This window comes from Macaca mulatta, chromosome 5, assembly GCF_049350105.2.
Source record: "Macaca mulatta isolate MMU2019108-1 chromosome 5, T2T-MMU8v2.0, whole genome shotgun sequence".
In the NCBI taxonomy this organism is placed as follows: Eukaryota; Metazoa; Chordata; class Mammalia; order Primates; family Cercopithecidae; genus Macaca; species Macaca mulatta.
In genome coordinates, this window is record NC_133410.1 from 5,244,887 (window position 1) to 5,265,036 (window position 20,150).

General features: G+C 50.3%; 1 protein-coding gene across 5 annotated transcripts in view; it reads left to right on the forward strand.

The window, feature by feature from the left end:
• AFAP1 (actin filament associated protein 1) overlaps nucleotides 1-19,680 on the forward strand; it is a 190,500-nt gene extending 170,820 nt beyond the window's left edge. For 4 of the 5 annotated variants that reach the window (XM_078003133.1, XM_078003134.1, XM_015137960.3 and 1 more), the window contains 3 exons: nucleotides 1,468-1,658; nucleotides 5,410-5,574; nucleotides 14,862-19,680. In XM_078003133.1, the coding sequence (XP_077859259.1) occupies nucleotides 1,468-1,658; nucleotides 5,410-5,574; nucleotides 14,862-14,888 (383 nt within the window). In that variant the 3' untranslated portion in view covers nucleotides 14,889-19,680. Of the gene's footprint in view, nucleotides 1-1,467; nucleotides 1,659-5,409; nucleotides 5,575-10,725; nucleotides 11,628-14,861 lie in introns of those variants that run through there. The other variant, XM_078003135.1, reaches the window with a different exon arrangement.
• The last annotated feature ends 470 nt before the right edge of the window (nucleotides 19,681-20,150 follow it).

Genomic DNA, 20,150 nt, shown 5'->3' on the forward strand with positions numbered 1-20,150 from the left:
TGGGTTACTTGGTTTGAGTGGGTGAGAGTGGGTAAGTGGGTGGGAGTGGGTGAGTTGGTGAGAGTGGGTTAGTAAGTGGGTTAGTGGGTATGAGTGGGTTAGGCGGTGAGAGTTGGTGAGAGTAGGTTAGTGGGTGAGAGTGGGTCAGTTGGTCTGAGTGGGTTAGTAAGAGTGGGTTAGGGGGTGAAAGTGGGTTAGTTGGTGAGAGTGGGTTAGTAAGGGTGGGTTAGTGGGTGAGGGTGGGTTAGTGGGTGAGAGTGGGTTAGTAAGTGGGTTAGTGGGTGAGAGTGGGTTAGCGGGTGAGAGTGGGTTAGTGGGTCAGAGTAAGAGTGGGTTAGTGGGTGAGAGTGGGTTAGTAAGAGTGGGTGAGAGTGGGTTAGTGGGTGAGAGTGGGTAAGAATGGGTTAGTTGATGTGAGTGGGTTAGTGGGTGAGAGTGGGTAAGAGTGGGTTAGTTGATGTGAGTGGGTTAGTGGGTGAGAGTGGGTTAGTGGGTTAGCGGGTGAGAGTGGGTTAGCGGGTGAGAGTGGGTTAGTAAGAGTGGGTGAGAGTGGGTTAGTGGGTGAGGGTGGGTTAGTGGGTGAGAGTGGGTTAGTGGGTGAGTGGGTGAGAGTGGGTTAGCAGGTGAGAGTGGGTTAGTAAGAGTGGGTGAGAGTGGGTTAGTTGGTAAGAGTGGGTTAGTAAGAGTGGGTTAGTGTGTGTGAGTGGGTTAGTGGGTGAGAGTGGGTTAGCGGGTGAGAGTGGGTTAGTGGGTGAGAGTGGGTTAAGAGTGGATTAGTGGGTGAGGGTGGGTTAGTAAGAGTGGGTTAGTGTTCCAAGCCTGCAGGATAGTGAAGATGCAGGAAGGCCAGGGGTGCTTTTGGCTTTGTAAAAGAGAACCTCGCCTGCTGGCCAGCACCGGCCCAGGCCCTGGGCACAAGTCTGTTCACCTCTTAGGACTGATGTTGTCATCTGTCCAGTGGGTGCGTCTTAGGTTACTGCAGCAAACCTCAAATAAAATAAGTGAACGTTCCTTAAAGAAACGTGTGCCATGTCCAGTAGAGATGCCAGCTGTGCTACTGTTCATTGCCTCGGGGGCAAATAAGATGACTGAGGGATCGGTGAAGCGTTAGGGAAGGACGGGGTTCACACCCCAATGCAGTGGCAGCTTCAGGAACTGTGGAGTTTAGGGTCCACGTTTCAAAATGAGTACATTGAGTCCCAGAGCCAGGAGCTCCCAGCCTTGGTGAGAATCAGCGTCTCCTGTTGCCTGGTCCGAGTCCTCACAGCTGCAGCAAAGGGAAGTGGCTGGAGAAGGACTCTGCTCCCTTAGAGAACTGCTGAATTTAAGTTTTGCAACGAGGACCGAAGTCAGGGGAGCTCAACCTCAGACATTTTGTGGAAGTTCTTTTCGGGGAGCAGGTGCCTTCTCTGTTGTTTGGAGAGCCTGTGCCGGCCGCAGGAGTAAGGGCGTTTCTGGGAATTCCAGGCAGGAAGCCACAGGCGATTCTGGAGGAGAAGCTGAAGCAGCTGGAGGAGGAGTGCCGGCAGAAGGAGGCGGAGCGCGTCAGCCTGGAGCTGGAGCTGACGGAGGTCAAGGAGAGCCTGAAGAAAGCACTGGCGGGCGGAGTCACCCTGGGGCTGGCGATCGAGCCCAAGTCAGGAACATCGAATCCACAGGTGTGTGTCCTTCTGGCTCACCTTGGAGGCTGGCGCGGCCTCGCATGACCAAGAGCCGGTGCACCCAGAGAGAATGTGGAGTGGCTCTGGGGCGTAGCTTGCTTGTGGCCCCTTAGCGTGCCCAGCAGAAGACAGTTCATGTGTTAGCATCAGACACTTTCATCAGCCGGGCGTGTGTTCCCGACATGCTTTCTTACCTCTCGCTGAAATGTTAAAAGGCATGGAAACACTGAGTCTGTGCCTTTCCCCTTTGCACCATCTGTTTAGAACAGATCCAGTCCTCATGTCTCTTCTGAACCAGGTCCTAATTTGACACCGGTTCATTAGGTAGCCAGTCCTTATAGACCGTCGAGCATGTCTGAGAGTTAAGCCAGGTGCTGGGGAAACTGAAGTGAATGGCGCGGTCTGTGTCCTCTTAGAATCGAACAGAACAAAGCGGTCTCCTCTTCCCTCGTGAGTCTTCCCCGTCCCTGGTTCCTCTTCACTGATTCGGCGAGGTCGCTGAGGACTTAGATGTCTTCTCCACTTGGTCATTCTGTTGAGCCTCCTGCCTTGTGAGTTGGATGCCGTCACTTCCACTGAGTGAGGGAGGCACTGGGCCCAGAGGAGTAAACACACCTGCAGGGCAGACAGAACAGGCAGCCGGTGAGGGACGGCTGGACTTCAGCCCCTGTCCCAGCCAAAACACCGCGGGTGCCCCTGGGTCCCCACCCACTGCGTCCTGAATGCTTCCCTTCTAGATCCTTGGTTCCCAACCCCCTGGTAAAACGCTGAGCCTGGTTGAACCCACCGCTGCTCCACGTGAGCCTTGGGCGGGTTTGTGGGGAAGACTGACACGTTTATGGGTTGACAACAGCCCTGAGTTTCAGTCACCTGCTGGCCCCTGCCGGGCACCCCCTGTACGGCCTGCTCTTCCTTACTCTCCCCTTCTCTTACAAGCCCCCCATCCCTGCACCAGGCTTCTGTGGCACCCCAGCCATCACCTCCAACCCAGAGGACAACCTCCCTCTTGCCTGCAGAGCTGAGCAAGCAGCGAGGTCACTGCTCTGTCCTCAAACCACAAACCCAGCCACTTGTGCACTGTTCTTTCGGGTGTTCAAGAGGCGGCTCTGGGGTCACACAGACCAGGGCTTAAAATCACTGGACTTCTCTAGGCCCTGAGTTTTTCATCTGTAAAATGGAGAAAATAATAATGGCCGCTGCACAGGACTGTGTGTGCAGAGGCTTTTGGCACAGTGCTCACCGAAGGACCTGTGTTCGTTCACGTCTTCCCAAACGTATACATGCCTGCATTCATTCATTCCACTCATCCAACAATTGCTTGTTGATATCATTATATACATTATGTATTACATAAAATCATATAAATTCAACAATTATTTATATATTATATATGAAATACAATTATTTATGCGAGATACATACTATTTAATATATAAAGGTGTGTGTGTACACACATATGCATATGCTGTGATCCTTCTTGAACTCCTGGGCTCAAGTGCTCCTCCCACCTCACCTCTTGAGTCGCTGTGGTTACCGGCAGGGGCCACCGTGCCCAGCCCATGTTCTGTTCTCCCTCTGTGTGCTACAAACTACTCCAGGCCTGCAGTTGTGAACAAGATAGGTGAGAATCCCCGTTTCATGGAGCTTATGTTCTCGTGAGGGAGGCAAACCAATAAAATACATTGGTGTCAGATGCGGACAGATCTGTGGCAACAGTGAAGCAGGGCTGAGGAGGAGGGGTGCAGGGGGAATTGGAATCCAAGGACCAGGAGGTGCCTTGGGTGTCCCTAGCCCCTCATCCAGCAGAAATGAGGACAAGAGCATAGTGGGGTCAGGTGCAGTGAGGGTGGCAGTGAAGCTGTGGGCATTGGCTGGGAGAGGGCAGGGGTCTTTGCCTGCTTCATAGAGCCCTGTGCCCCTCCGTCTGTGGTGATCTGAGGCAGGAGTACACACAGTCCCCTGTGCTGCTTGTCCTGTGTCCTGCATGGAGGGTGGTGGCAGTGCAGGATGCTCTGAGGAGCTGTCCCACCCCTGTCCTCTGGTCCTGTTTGAGTGGAGGGGCTGGGCTTCCTGGACTCTGGTCAGTGCCTCGATCCGACCCTTCCTGACTTCCAGACACCTGGGAGGAGCCTTCTCCTGTATCTTCAGCTTTTCTGTCAGCTTCTTCCAAGCATTTAAGGATTCTCTAGTTGAATCCATCCTTAAAAAAAGAAGGTTCTGCCTGGCCTCCTGCTCCCCCTGGCGACTGTCCCCTTGCCCTGTGTTCTTGCCTTTCCTTCCAAGGTGAACTTTGGAAGCAGTTGTCCATGCTTGCAGTGTCCTCTGCCCCCCGACACCTCCACTTTCCGAGTGTGGCTTCTCATTGCACCTGCTTTCGTCATGGTGACCCCCGGCATTCCCCTCCAGCAGACATGTTAGTCCTCACTCCCCGATCCGGTGCCCTTCGGCACAGCTGCCCACTGTCTTCTGTGGTGGCTCCACGTTCTTCCATCACCCGAGCTTCCCTCGGGCCCCTTTTCCTGCTCCTGCCTCGCCACCCCCCTCACTTTTCCTTTGGCCCAAGTATCCTTTGGGGGCCTGGGCCTGGCTTGCCACTTCCGCTTCCCCTGTCCCAGTCCACCGTGCTTTGCGACTTCCCCTCTCTTTTGAGGGTGGATGTCGTTGGTGCCGTCCTCTGTCCCAGCCCCTGGGGAAGCACTCTGCACCGCTGCTGCCCAGACCATGTCCTCGGGAGAGTGGCTTGTTCAGTGGACCCCTCTCGAGATGCAGGTTTTCGGGTCACCTGCCCCTTTTACTCACAGCCTGGCCTGGCCTCTGCCCGCCAGAGATGTCCTCATCATCATTCCATTGTGTTCACTCACCACTACCCAGGCTTCCTCCCTGGCAGCCAGGGACTGCCACCGCGTAAGTCAAGTTGGCTGCCTGAGGGTTGTGGTCAGTAAAGCCCACAGGGGACCCTGAGCTGCCCATTTTCACGGTAATTGAAACACTGTTCTAAAACAGCGTGCCATATACCCTGAGCAATATTTTTTACATAACACATTTTGGCAGGAATCCTAGGAAGCGTCTCTTCCTTGGAGACTTCATTTGAGAGAAGGCTCAGCAGACTGTGGCATTTTTTTCCCAGAGAGCAGTTTGGGATCCCATACGGAAGAGCCAGCGATGGGGGCGTTGGCAGCTCAGGACACATGTTGTTCTATTTTGAGTCTCCCTGAACACCTCCTCCTTTGGCATATGGAAGCTGCCGTAAACACTCGGAAGGCCTCTGTGCTTATGGAGCCTGCTTTTCTCCCGCGAGCCCCACTCCATGGGGCTGCATCCCGGGAGCCAGTTCTGCCCCGAGTGCCGGCGCTTTCTGCGACTTCAACATCTCTAGGACACTCACCCCAGAAAAGCTCTGAAAACCATAAAGCCCTGCACAAAGGGGCTGACTAGCCTGCGTGGAAGAGCCTCACTTTGAGTGCAAAAGATTCAGGCAGGAATCCCACCCTCACCGCTTCCCAGGCATGGCTGGGAGTCGGAGCCCAGCCATGGAGCCTCCACCAGCCCCTCAGAGCCTCTGCCCCCTGGCTGTGAACGTTGGGAGGGGCTCTGGGGGTGAGGCACTGACTGCCTGGCAGTCCTTCCTGCTGCTGCGATTTTTGCCCATTTCCAGAACTTACTTCTTCCTTGAAATAAATCATTTTCCTGCTGGATAATACCAGTGGCCTAGAAACCACTCCTCACATGGGGTTCTCTCTCTGTTAAGTCTCCAGTGTTCAGGCACCGGACCCTGGAGAACTCGCCTATCTCCAGCTGTGACACCAGTGACACCGAGGGCCCCGTGCCGGTGAACAGCGCGGCTGTCCTGAAGAAGAGCCAGGTGGCCCCGGGCAGCTCCCCCTGCCGAGGACATGTGCTGCGGAAGGCCAAGGTGAGCCCTGATTTCTGGGGGCACTGGTCTGGGGGTGTCGGGGTTCTTTAACCTCCCAGCATTCTCAGGTGTGAATAGGGAGCCTATTCTTCTTCTACTCCATCCACTTGGCACTCAGCCTTCAGTAGACATCTTGGAATGGGTGCTTATCGAGCTCTCACCACCCCGCAGATCCTGTTAGGAAGTGGGTTCTCAAAGGTGAACAGTGACCCAAAGGTGCTGACCATTTAGCCCCAGTGCCAACAGTCGGCTCCAGGGTCATCTCAGACGCAGGCAAGCCCTGGACTCCTCTGGACTAGTTTTCTCATTGGTGGGGTGGAGATTAGACCAGGCGACCCCTGAAGTCCTCTTCAGCACTTAGATGTGTGATTCTTTAGATAAACAAAGAAAAAGATCTACCAAGCAAATGGAAAACAAAAAAAAAGCAAGGGTTGCAATCCTAGTCTCTGATAAAACAAACTTTAAACCATCAAAGAAGAGACATCAAAGAAGAAACCATCTCATCAAAGAAGAGACAAAGAAGGCCATTACATAATGGTAAACGGATCAATTCATCAGGAAGAGCTAACTATCCTAAATATATATTCACCCAACACAGGAGCATCCACATTCATAAAGCAAGTCCTTAGAGACTCACAAAGAGACTTAGACTCCCATACAATAATAATGGGACACTTTAACACCCCACTGTCAACATTAGACAGATCGACAAGACAGAAAGTTAACAAGGATATCCAGGAATTGAACTCAACTCTGCACCAAGCGGACCTAATAGACATCTACAGAACTCTCCACCCCAAATCAACAGAATATACATTCTTCTCAGCACCACATCGCACTTATTCCAAAATTGACCACATAGTTGGAAGTCAAGCACTCCTCAGCAAATGTAAAAGAACAGAAATTATAACAAACTCTCTCTCAGACCACAGTGCAATCAAACTAGAACTCAGGACTAAGAAACTCAATCAAAACTGCTCAACTACATGGAAACTGAACAACCTGCTCCTGAATGACTACTGAGTACATAACGAAATGAAGGCAGAAATAAAGATGTTCTTTGAAACCAATGAGAACAAAGATACAACATACCAGAATCTCTGGGACACATTTAAAGCAGTGTGTAGAGGGAAATTTATAGCACTAAATGCCCACAAGAGAAAGCAGGAAAGATCTAAAATTGACACCCTAGCATCACAATTAAAAGAACTAGAGAAGCAAGAGCAAACACATTCAAAAGCTAGCAGAAGGCAAGAAATAACTAAGATCAGAGCAGAACTGAAGGAGATAGAGACACAAAAAACCCTCTAAAAAATCAATGAATCCAGGAGCTGGTTTTTTGAAAAGATCAACAAATTTGATAGACTGCTAGCAAGACTAATAAAGAAGAAAAGAGAGAAGAATCAAATAGACGCAATAAAAAATGATAAAGGGGATATCACCACTGACCCCACAGAAATACAAACTACCATCAGAGAATACTATAAACACCTCTACACAAATAAACTAGAAAACCTAGAAGAAATGGATAAATTCCTGGACACATACACTCTCCCAGGACTAAACCAGGAAGAAGTTGAGTCCCTGAATAGACCAATAGCAGGCTCTGAAATTGAGGCAATAATTAATAGCCTACCAACCAAAAAAAGTCCAGGACCAGATGGATTCACAGCCGAATTCTACCAGAGGTACAAGGAGGAGTTGGTACCATTTCTTCTGAAACTATTCCAATCAATAGAAAAAGAGGCAATCCTCCCTAACTCATTTTACGAGGCCAACATCATCCTGATACCAAAGCCTGACAGAGATTTAGACCAATATCCCTGATGAACATCGATGCAAAAATCCTCAATAAAATACTGGCAAACCGAATCCAGCAGCACATCAAAAAGCTTATCCACCATGATCAAGTGGGCTTCATCCCTGGGATGCAAGGCTGGTTCAACATATGCAAATCAGTAAACGCAGTCCAGCATATAAACAGAACCAAAGACAAAAACCACATGATTATCTCAATAGATGCAGAAAAGGCCTTTGACAAAGTTCAACAGTCCTTCATACTAAAAACTCTCAATAAATTCGTTATTGATGGAATATCTCTCAAAATAATAAGAGCTATTTATGACAAAGCCAATATCATACTGAATGGGCAAAAACTGGAAGCATTCCCTTTGAAAACTGGCACAAGACAGGGATGCCCTCTCTCACCACTCCTACTCAACATAGTGTTGGAAGTTCTGGCTAGGGCAGTCAGGCAAGAGAAAGAAATAAAGGGTATTCAGTTAGGAAAAGAAGAAATCAAATTGTCCCTGTTTGCAGATGACATGATTGTATATTTAGAAAACCCCATTGTCTCAGCCCCAAATCTTAAGCTGATAAGCAACTTCAACAAAGTCTCAAGATACAAAATCAATGTGCAAAAATCGCAAGCATTCTTATTACACCAGTAGCAAACAGAGAGCCAAATCATGAATGAACTCCCATTCACAATAGCTTCAAAGAGAATAAAATACCTAGGAATCCAACTTACAAAAGATGTAAAGGACCTCTTCAAGGAGAACTACAAACCACTGCTCAGTGAAGTAAAAGAAGACACAAACAAATGGAAGAACATACCTTGCTCATGGATAGGAAGAATCAATATTGTGAAAATGGACATACTGCCCAAGGTAATTTATAGATTCAATGCCATCCCCATTAAGCTACCAATGACTTTCTTCACAGAATTGGAAAAAACTGCTTTAAAGTTCATATGGAACGAAAAAGACCCCGCATTGCCAAGACAATCCTAAGCCAAAAGAACAAAGCTGGAGGCGTCACGTTACCTGACTTCAAACTATACTACAAGGCTACAGTAACCAAAACAGCATGGTACTGGTACCAAAACAGAGATATAGACCAACGGAACAGAACAGAGTCCTCAGAAATAATACCACACATCTACAGCCATCTGATCTTTGACAAACCTGACAAAAACAATAAATGGGGAAAGGATTCCCTATTTAATAAATGGTGCTGGGAAAATTGGCTAGCCATAAGTAGAAAGCTGAAACTGGATCCTTTCCTTACTCCTTATACGAAAATTAACTCGAGATGGATTAGAGACTTAAATGTTAGACCTAAAACCATAAAAATCCTAGAAGAAAACCTAGGTAATACCATTCAGGACATAGGCATGGGCAAGGACTTCATGTCTAAAACACCAAAAACAACGGCAACAAAAGCCAAAATTGACAAATGGGATCTAATTAAACTAAAGAGCTTCTGCACAGCAAAAGAAACTACCATCAGAGTGAACAGGCAACCTACAGAATGAGAGAAAATTTTTGCAATCTACTCATCTGACAGAGGGCTAATATCCAGAACCTACAAAGAACTCAAACAAATTTACAAGAAAAAAGCAAACAACCCTATCAAAAAGTAGGCAAAGGATATGAACAGACACTTCTCAAAAGAAGACATTCATACAGCCAACAGACACATGAAAAAATGCTCATCATCACTGGCCATCAGAGAAATGCAAATCAACACCACAATGAGCTACCATCTCACACCAGTTAGAATGGCAATCATTAAAAAATCAGGAAACAGGTGCTGGAGAGGATGTGGAGAAATAGGAACACTCTTACACTGTTGGTGGGACTGTAAGCTAGTTCAACCATTGTGGAAAACAGTGTGGCGATTCCTCAAGGATCTAGAACTAGAAATACCATTTGACCCAGCCATCCCATTACTGGGGATATACCCAAAAGATTATAAGTCATGCTGCTATAAAGACACATGCACACGTATGTTTATTGCAGCACTATTCACAATAGCAAAGACTTGGAGTCAACCCAAATGTCCATCAATGACAGACTGGATTAAGAAAATGTGGCACATGGCCGGGCGCGGTGGCTCAAGCCTGTAATCCCAGCACTTTGGGAGGCCGAGACGGGCGGATCACGAGGTCAGGAGATCGAGACCATCCTGGCTAACAAGGTGAAACCCCATCTCAACTAAAAAATACAAAAAATAACTAGCTGGGCGAGGTGGCGGGTGCCTGTAGTCCCAGCTACTCGGGAGGCTGAGACAGGAGAATGGCGTAAACCCGGGAGGCGGAGCTTGCAGTGAGCTGAGATCCGGCCACTGCATCCCAGCCTGGGCGACAGAGTGAGACTCCCTCTCAAAAAAAAAAAAAAAAAAGGAAATGTGCCACATATATACCATGGAATACTATGCAGCCATAAAAAAGGATGAGTTTGTGTGCTTTGTAGGGACATGGATGTAGCTGGAAACCATCATTCTCAGCAAACTGTCACAAGAACAGAAAACCAAAAAATACCACATGTTCTCACTCATAGGTGGGAATTGAACAATGAGAACACTTGGACACAGGAAGGGGAACATCACACACCAGGTCCTATTGTGGGAAGGGGGAGGGGGGAGGGATAGCATTAGGAGATATACCTAATGTAAATGACAAGTTAATGGGTGCAGCACACCAACATGGCACATGTATACCTATGTAACAAACCTGCACGTTGTAGACATGTACGTTAGAACTTTTAAAGTATTATAAAAAAATAAAAAATTAAAAAAAAAAAAAAAAAGAAGAGCGTCCAGGAATAAACTTGCCTCCAGCCCCCTCCCTAGCACCGCTAGCTGCGGGAATCAGGCTCTGAGGGCCTTGGAGGAACCTCTTTAGTCCCTCCTGAGGCAGCGTCCAGTCTTCTCATGGGATTAGCCACTAGCAAGTTTTGATGCTAAACTTTAAAACCTCAGAAATTTTTAAAACACAGTAGTTGATCAAAGCAAACGGGTCCTGGCTGCAGCAGCGGAAAGTGCTGTGTGTGTGAAAGTGCACGGCTGACGATGGCGTGAGCTGGGGAGCCATAGGAGTGTGGTTTGCCCCCCCCCGAGAGGCTGGAACGCCGGAGCCCTTCCTGTACCGGCTGTGGGTTCCTCTCACTACCGGAATTAACTTTTTTTTTTTTTTTTTTTTGAGGCAGGGCCTCACTCTGTGGCCCAGGCTGAGTACAATGGTACCATCACAGCTCACCACAGCCTTGACCTCCTGGGCTCAGTTGATCCTCCCACCTCAGCCTCCCAAGTAGCTGGGACTACAGGTGTACACCAATATGCCCAGCTAATTTATTGGTTTTTTTTTAGAGATGAGGTTTGGCAGTATCGCCTAGGCTGGTGTCGAACTCCTGGGCTCGGGTGATCCTCCTACCTCCCGAAGTGCTGGATTACAGGCGTGAGCCGCTGCGCCCAGCTGGGCATTCTTTGCAGCTTTTGGAGCCCACTCCGACTTGGCAGGAATAGGTGTTTCCTGCGAGATGGGAATATGAGTACCACCCACCTGCTGTGCTCTTTGGGGTGCTCACAGGAGGGCCCCTAAGAAACATGGTTGTCCCCAGCTGTCCCCCAGAACAGCAGTCCTCCACGGCAGATCCATGTACTGAAGACCGTGTGTTTTGGCGAGTCTGGGAAAGGGAGGAATGGCTGACTGTCATCTCCATTGCTTTTCTTCGTATTTGCCAAGTGTTCTCAGCTGGTGACCACTGGGCTCGTTGATGGAGGAATATGTTTTGCCCGGGGGGTGTTTAGAACTGAGCTGCCCGACGACATCCCGCTAAGGACCTGCAGATGAGAGATGCTGTAAATGGACTTCATCTATTTAGTTTCTTTATCATCGAAGAAATTGGACTGAAAATTCTGTGGTCCCGACCCTTGAAAGGGCTCCTGTCACTGCGTGTGCTTCCGTCACGCAGAGGTTCAGGCGCCCCGTCCCTTCTGCTCCCTCTCGGTGAATGGGAAGCGAGTGATCCTGGGCCACCTCGGATGCACAGCCAGTTGTCCAGACGGGTCCCCATTGACAGGTCCAGAAAACAGCGGAAGCCCCTCTCATCCCTCCAGCTGAGAATCTTGTTGCAGAAGTCAGAAGGGGACGGACTGAGCAGGGTTTCCCAGGATTTCTGAGAACAGTGACAAGGGACCCCCGGTTGGAGGTGGAGATTGTGGTGGAGCCTGTAGATGCTGAGAACATGAATGCATTTGGGTACCGTAAACTTGTCATCTGCCTCCTGCCTTTTTCTGAGGACCAAGGGGTCTGACGTATTCTGGATGTGGGAAGCACTACCCAGCTGCGGTATTCCTGAAATACCTTCCAACTCTCGGTGAGGAGCACTGAGCACGAGAGAGGGTTCTAGAAAGTCAGACGGCTTCCAGTCCCATGCCCCGGGGCTTCCTGGCTCAGAACCACCTACCAGGCACATCTCCAGGCCAGGTGTCCCTTCCCTTCATCTGGGCAGGCCATGTGCCAAGGGACATCCGGGCATGGAAACTGTGGCTCCGCTCTGGGAGGTGCCCGAGGGGCAGGCGCTGAGCTGCTCCAGATTTCATGCCGCTGCCTCTACTGACACATGCACCTGGAGATTCTGTTTCCTGCCCTGCTCTGAGTTGAGCAGAGTCTACCGGTTCTCATCATGTCACTTATTCTGTGGCCAGTGTGACCTGGGCTTGGAAATGTCACTGTTTCCTAGACTTGTTTGCTAAACTTATGTGGCACCATGTGGAGGTAACATGGGGTCTTCCCTCTCTCAAACCCCCACTGCCTGGGAGGAAATGGGGGATGTGTACAACAGAGGACTGCCCTTGAGCGCCGACCTCGTGACCTTGTCCCCTGGGCATGCTTCTCTGCTTACAACAGCCCACATAGCTATCCCAGGGAGGCTGCTGAAGGGGCAAGAAGGCATGAGGCGTGCCCAGCTAACCATCCTCCCCTCTGCAGAATACTTCCGCCAAGAGTCAGAGTGCCTCACCATGGTTTTATCATCGCTGTGGTTTGGGGTTTATTTCTGCCAGATTTGCTAGCATTGTGCATTTAACCATGAGCTGAACTTGAGCTCTTGATTGAGAAAAGATGAGAAATTGTTCGTTGTATGCAGCATGCAGAGACGTGCAGTGTACTCATGGCCCAGTTCATGAGCCCCTGGAAATAGAGTGGGAGTCAGGCATCTGCATCCCGGCGCAGGGTCACCGGGCACAGAGAAGAAAGCCCGTGTTTGGTGGCCAGGCTCATGGTGTGCCGGGTGCTGTGGTCAGGGCTTTCACAGAGCCTTTCTCCTTTGATCTTCCCAATTGCGCTTTGAAGTCTTTGGTGGGACTCACGTTGTACCAAGGCTCAGAGAGATGAAGCAACTTCTCCAACCCCCCCCCCAGTGGCTGGGGCACAGAAAGTCTGGCCCTGGCATCTGTGCCTTCTGCTGTCTTCCTCCAGAGCCATCCACGCGGGGGAACTTCCTCCAGAGCCATCCACGCGGGGGAACTTCCTCCAGAGCCATCCACGCGGGGGAACTGAGGGCCTCTGTCCTGCATGGTGCTGCTGCTGCTCTGACCTGCGTCTGCTCTTTCGCCTCCTCTTTCTGGAACTCAATCCCATGACCAAATCCCATTTTAAATCCCCCCATTTCAAATCCACATAGCTCCAGAGACCAGGAGTAGCCCAGGCGTCTGCCTCTGTGCAGCTGCACTGGGTGTTGAGGACCCAAAGATGAGTGGCTGGAAAGGAAGAAGCAAGGAAGAACATGGAGGGTGTGTATCCGGTAGGGAGGGGCAGGTACATTTATTGCTGTGACATGGCTTGTTGAAAAGCACAGAAACTGCACAGAAGATGGGAGCACTGCCTCCCTGAGTCAGGGCAGGAAGGGGCACAGGGTGGGGGGATCACTGAAGCCTAGTCCTCAGGATACATGAGGCCGGCCAGGTGACGTCAGGTGGAGAACGGGCATGGGTGTGTGCAGAGAGAAGCAGATATGAAAGCCAGAGTGTGGCCTGTTGGGAGGCAGCAGGGCAAAGTGGAGATGGGAGGCCTTTGCTGTGGAACAGTGGTTTGGGGGCCCAGCTTTATCACTTTGGACCTAAGGCAAATCACTAAGCCTCTGTCTCCTTATCGATCCTTATCGATCAATTGAGGCAGGGTCTTGCTCTGTTGACCAGGCTCGAGTGCAGTGACGGTCATGGCTCACTGCAACCTCAAACTCCCGGGCTCAAGCAATCCTCTCGCCTCAGCCTACCGAGTAGCTGCGACTACGGGTGTGCGCCACCACACCCAGCTAATTTTTGTATTTTTTGTAGAGTTGGGGTCTCCCTGTGTTGCTGAGGCTGGTCTCACACAATCCTCCCACCTCACTCAGCCCCTCCAAGTGCTGGGGTTCCAGGCATGAGCCCCGCAGCTACCTGTCTCTTCACTTAGGAAGTGGGAGTACTGTCCACCTTGCAGAACTGTCATCAGACCAGACACAGCCGTGCCCAGTGCATAGCACAGTGCCTGCCCGGTGCCCACTGTCCCTGCTCTCGCTTTGCTGGCACTGCGTAGACCACAGCCATCCGCAACCAGCACTCAGGGCCTATGGATGGAACAAGTCCAGCTGCTCCGCTGACTGGGTTTAAGCATCCACGTATTTTTTAAAAAAACATTTTTCTATTATGGTAAAATAAACACATTGTAAAATTGACCATTTAAAGCATTTTAAAGTCTATAGTTCAGTGGCATTAAGCACATTCCCATTGTTGCACAGCCATCACCACCATCCTTCTCCAGAACTTTCTCATCTTCCCAAACTGAAGCTCTGTCTCCATTAAACACTAACTCCCCAGTCCCCCCACCCCAGCCCTTGATACCTACTATTCTACTTCCTTTTTTGTTATTTTTTGAAATAGAGGTGAGGTCTCGCTATGTTGCCCAGGCGGGTCTCAAAACTCCTAGCCTCATGCCATCCTCCTGTCTGTGCCTCCCCCAGTACTGGGACTCCAGGTGTGAGCCACTGCACGCGGCCCATTTTCTGTCCTCGTTAGACTTTTCCAGGTCCCTCATGTGAGTGAAATCATTACAGGATTTATCGTTTTGTCACCGGCTTGTTTCTGATCATGTCCTCAAGGTCCATCCAGGCTGCAGCATGTGTCAGAAGCCCTTCCTTTTTAAGGCTGAATATGTGGTGGTGTCTGTACTCGCCATGTCTTTTGTGTCTATCCATCGGTGGGTATTGGGTTGCCTCCGCCTCCTGTCTGTGTGAGTCATGCTGCTGTGAACGGGGGGTGTGGTATCTGCCGGAGACCATGCTCTCCATTCTGATAGGTAAATACCTAGCAGTGGAATTGCCGGGTCATTGGTCATTGATTGTGTTTAGTTTTCTGCAGTAGCTGAGCACCCACCTGCTCTGAGTCGAATGTGGATGGTGGCGTGGCTTGTCCCAGCCTGATCCTCTTGCCCTGTCGACTTACAAGACTTTCCTTTTCTCTAGGAATGGGAATTGAAGAACGGGACATAGGGGACAGCAGGACTGCTCCAGCCTCAGAGACTGCACACCCCCTTGCCCGTGTCCTCCTCTGTGTGACGGCAGGAAGCTCTGCCCAGAGTGGCCTCAGCTGCGCGACTCCAGAGGCTTCACGACCGAGCTCTGAGGCCAGCGCCTCTCACCCAGGCCCACTTGCATTCCTTCTACTGTATACTGGCGCCTTTAGAAAAGATGTACTTGTAAGACTTTGGTCCCCAACTTTTGTTAAAAAACAAAAAAAGTGATGGAAAGGTGTTTGAAAGGATGCTATCAGGCAAAGTGACATCTTTCTAACCAGTTAAGCCATTGCTTTCACCGATTCCAGCCCAGCCCTGGACTGAGGATGGATGGTTCTGTGAGCCCCCAAGTGAAACCTTTCGACGGGGAAGAGCTTGGATCCCCGGCTGCCCCGGGCATGAGTGTGGCTGGCGCGTGGGCACTGGGCTCGCCTCGCACACCCACCAGGAGGGCCAGGGGCTTACACAGCCCTGACGTGGACTCTGTGTCTCGGCGTACCCTCCCCACGTGCCCGTCCCCCTCATCATCAGAGGTAAAGGCATGAGAAAATCACGCTGTGAAACATTTTTTACCTTTTATTATTTTTTGGACAGATGCTTTTGTCACCAAGACATGAAAAGCTGCCATTCTTCTTAACCTGTTTTTTAAGAATTTTTTTTGTTGTGTGTCACACTTAGATCTAAGGATTTTTCAGAGGTTCCTTATTTTATTATTTGTGCTACTTTTGACAGGTAGCAGAGGGTTTTAATACTTCACTAACAGTGTGCCCTCCTCCCCCTTGGGCTGGCATCCCCAGCCCTTAATCCACATCGGAGCCGGCAGGTGCTCCTCCCACCAGGAGCCTCTGGGGGCAGGGTCTGGCTGCTCGCCACTGTACAGGACGTTTACTGCTGCGTGGGCCAGGGCAGTCCTTTGAAAGGGAAGCAAGTTCTGGAACTTGTTCCCTCATGGAATTATAACATCTTAGAGCACGAGGCAGGAATTCCAGGGCCTCCTGCCCCTCCCTCTCCCTTCCTCCAGCTTGTCAAGTTAAACCACTAATGCATGGGTGGGCCTGGCCGTGCTGCCTCTCCTGAGTGGGGTGGGTGCGGGTAGGGCCCCTTTCCCAGCTTTCTTACTTGCCTTCTGTGCAATATCGCTTGGAGAATTCAGATGCCTAAGGCATAAAGGAAAAAAAAAAAAAAAACAGAGTTCATGGTTTGAGCTGGTATCTACTCCCTGGGTTTAAAAGTCAGATTTAACTTCTTGGTCTCCCGGAGACCGCTGTCAGGAATTCTCCATTACGGGAAGATGCAGTCACTGATGACAAAATAAGTCGCCCCTGAAAGCCTCCGCAGGCGGATTCACGGAGACCAGTCCCAGCAGCCACCGCCCCTTCCCTGAGCAGAGAATAGAGAGGTGTCACACTTGGTGCAAGCCTTCTGTCCAGTGTCCAGAATGTCCTTTATCACGCAGAGGAAGAGACGGCAGGAAAACACTGACAAGGAGTTCCCCCCAGACATGCTTTCAGAGCGCCAGCCATGTGGCACACGGGACTGTACAGTTAGGATTCATGTTGAAGGTCGTGGCGCCTGAGGCCTGCAGGGGCCACGCTGGATTACTCGAGCGGAAAAGTGGTCTCCCGTGTATAAGAAAGTTTTACAAGAACTGGAAGCTGCTGGAGTCCACCTGAAACTTGAATTGATCGCAAAGCCATCTGCCGGGAGCATGTTGGGTTCCTGAGCCGTCAGCCGGCGTTCCTCCTCTGACGCACGTTCCTCCTGGGTAGTCCGTGGAGGCCCATTACACCAGCATCCGTGATGCCAGCTTCCCACTAGGACATCCAGGCAGGTCGGGCGGGGACGCCACACGTCTCAGGGCCGGTCCGCTGCGTTGCCATAGAGGAGCCCTCCCTCCAGTGGGGACTTCCCACCATTGCAGGCAGCTGGGACCACTTCGTATCACACAGAATGCATTTTCTATAAAGGTGAAAATGTTTGCTCCCCCATAGGTTTTTGCTGCCTTCGGGTCAGATAGTTTCCCCAGTTGAGGCTCTTGGGCCATTCTGATTGGCAGCCTGCTTTGCCGAAGAGAACTGTGCGAGGTTTTGGTGGTTAGGAGGAGAAGCGGGAGATGGCCAGCCTGAAGTCTCAGTCCTGGCCCAGCACAGGGGGGCAGCGGCGAGCCGGCAGGTGAAGCGCAAGCGGCACACGGTGTGTCACATGGGCCTGAGCCGTCACCCGCCAGCTTCCTCACCGGGTAAGGAGGCCCCAGAGCCTTAGCAGGGACTTGCCCAAGGGCACAGCTGATGGGTGCTCGACTCCCAGCATGCATATTTTGTTTTAAAAACCCAGGTTTGTAATTCACTGCCACAACCATAAGCCTTTTAAAGAGGAGGCAAACTTTCACGAATCCCATTGTGGTCCATAGAGCCTTTCAAAATGGGTGCCCTGGAAGGGGGCCCTGACATTGGATTCCCTCGATGCCAGATACTCCCTTGAAATTTCGCATTTAATCAGAAAGTTTAAAGCATTTACTTCAGAATAAGTTATTTATTTGTATATGTTCAATAAATAGTTTTTAATTTATATCTGTACATATTAGACACACACAAGCCATCCTGCCAGAATTCTGACAGTGATCTCATTTTATCACCCTCCCAAAACGTGCCCCAGGAACAAGCACCCCTTGCCCCTGTGGCAGCTGCGTGTGTCTGATTTCATAATGAAGCCAGGTTGTGGGGGCAAGAGGCCCGACAGGCAGGCCAGGGTCCCCGGAGAAGCCATGATGAGGTGTGCAGAGGCCCGACAGGCAGGCCAGGGTCCCCGGAGAAGCCAGAATAAGGGGTGCAGAGGCCCGACAGGCAGGCCAGGGTCCCTGGAGAAGCCAGGATGAGGGGTGCAGAGGCCCAACAGGCAGGCCATGGCTCCCTCTTCCCAGAATCTGGGGGGAACTAGGGCAAGGCCCATCTGTCTGCAAGGCCAGTAGCTCCCTCCCTCGGCTTCCAGAGTCCGCGGCCGGTGCAGGGTAACCAGTGTGGGTCTGCTGAGTCACCCCAGGCACCAGACTTGACCCAGGAGCACGGGCCACTGTCCATGGGGCCTTCCTTGAGACCTTCCCTTGGGGCTGGCAGGTGGCCATTTACCAGCTGGATTAGTCCCGCCTCGCCCTCTGTGCCTGTGCCCTGGCGTGGCCAGGCCTAACCTTCCCCTGTATCTTACTCGTCCCAAAGTTATTATTGGCCATTTCTAAATGGACAAAACTACCCTAAAAGGTGGAGATTTACTCCTTTTGAAAAGTCTGTTTCAAAAAGTATGTCCTCGGCTCTGGAGGCCACCCCTAGGAAGGAGTTTGAGATTCGTTATCATTATGGCCACAATTTGGCGCTTGTGCACGGGATTCAAAGGGCCGTGTTGAAGCCAGGGTTAGGTGTAGGGTTGTGGGCAAAGCTCCCTTGTTTGTGGCCACCCCTTACCTTTCTAAAGAGGCTGTCAACTCTACTCACCCACTATTTGGGGGGATGTAAATTTTGCCCACAGACTTTGCTACCCAGGTGAGGTGCTCTGTTCATGCACCAAACTCATGTCATTTGACACCATCCAAGGATGGGTAGCCTGTCATGTGGCCGGTGACCCGCACCTAGAGAAAAGGCACGTCATGCCGCAGGGCAGGGCCGACACCCTGAGCTCACAGGTGGCCCCTGCAGTCAGGTGGATGTCCATCCTTGAAACAGCCTCTTCTGGGAGCACAGCTCTGGAGGTCTCAGGCGTCAGGGTTGGCTGGCAGGGTGCCCTGCAGCTTACATAAAGGTCGTGGCAATACTTCAATGTTAAATTATTGCCTTCCTCTTACTAAAATAATTTTCTAATGGGAACAGTAACTTCAAGTTCATGACATAGTTTGAAGGAGGATAATTCATTTTTTTCCTGGTTGTCACTGTCTTGTCACCATGATGGGCTGGGTTCATACTGTGAAATAAACTAAAGTGAAACCAAAGTATTCCTGCCGTAAACACGTGGCACAGCACCGTGGAAAAAGCAAAGCCACCTCTATTCGTGAGTCCCCAAGCCATAGCAGGCCACTCCATCGTCTATAAAGGGAAGGAAACTGCGCCTGGGAAGTGGTGGGCTTCAGACGCGTCCTTTTGCCCGCAGTTCATGAAACAGTTCCAGCTTTGGCCTTCCAGAAAATCTCAACTTCACCGTGCACAAGTATTACCCGGTCTTTTTAGTGTAGCCATGGAAGATACTTTCAAAAGGAGATCTTCAGATCATAATTCTTAGGGACCAAAGGTGTTTTTAATGAGATAATCTTTTTGATTTTCTAACAAGAAAGGAAATATTCACTTTAAATTTTAACATCAACTTTTAAAGGATACTCAGAATTAATTGACCATGGCGATAGGTTGTAAAATGTTTTCATATTAAGAATGTAATTATTTCCTTATTGTATTTTTTAAAAGCTAAAGTCATATTTAAAATTCTCTTTGAAAGAAACAGGCAAAGAAACAGCAAAGATTTTTTTAAATTAAATATGTTGGTAGTGCCCATTTTAAATGACTGTAAATATATTTTCACTGTTTCTCAATGTATTTAATTCATAAAGTAAAAATTTTATGAAAAGCAACTTGCAAGGAAAATCCTAGTTTTCAGTCCACTCGCCCCATTTTGTAGTAGCTTCACTGAATTTCCTGCTTTCCTGGTTGATTTTTCTACTGTTTCACGTGGTGTAACCCTAGACTGGCGCCCTTGGCGTGCACCTTTGTGTATGAATAAACTTCTCTCCGCGAGCCCCAGTGTCTTGACTGCCCTTGGTGTGTGCTGCAGACTGAGAAGTGGCTGCGTTTCCTGAAGTCCTTGCTGTCAGGTGGGTGGGGGGGGGGTGATCTCTCGCTGACCTTGGGCCACCGACGGAGGGGAGAGGGGTCAGGAGTGACACGTGGAGGGAAGAAGGCAGATGAAGGAACCGTGGTTTGTATTAAAAAGTAGTTTTGAGTCCACAGACCTGAACATCCAGTTCAAGAGACGTTTTGTGCACCCGCGGTGAGGCCGACTGTACCAGGTGCTGGAACTAGAAACGGGTCAGCTACAACTCCTGCTCTCAGGGAGCTTGCTCCAGGCAGGACGACATAGAAAGATCCCAGGTGCGTCTTTTGTGTAGAGGACTGTGAAGATTTCTGGAATCACAGAGCTGCTAAGTTTGAGGCTGTTGGGGAGGGTTTTTACAAAGGAGTGGGGTTATTGGAGCTAGGCTGTTGTG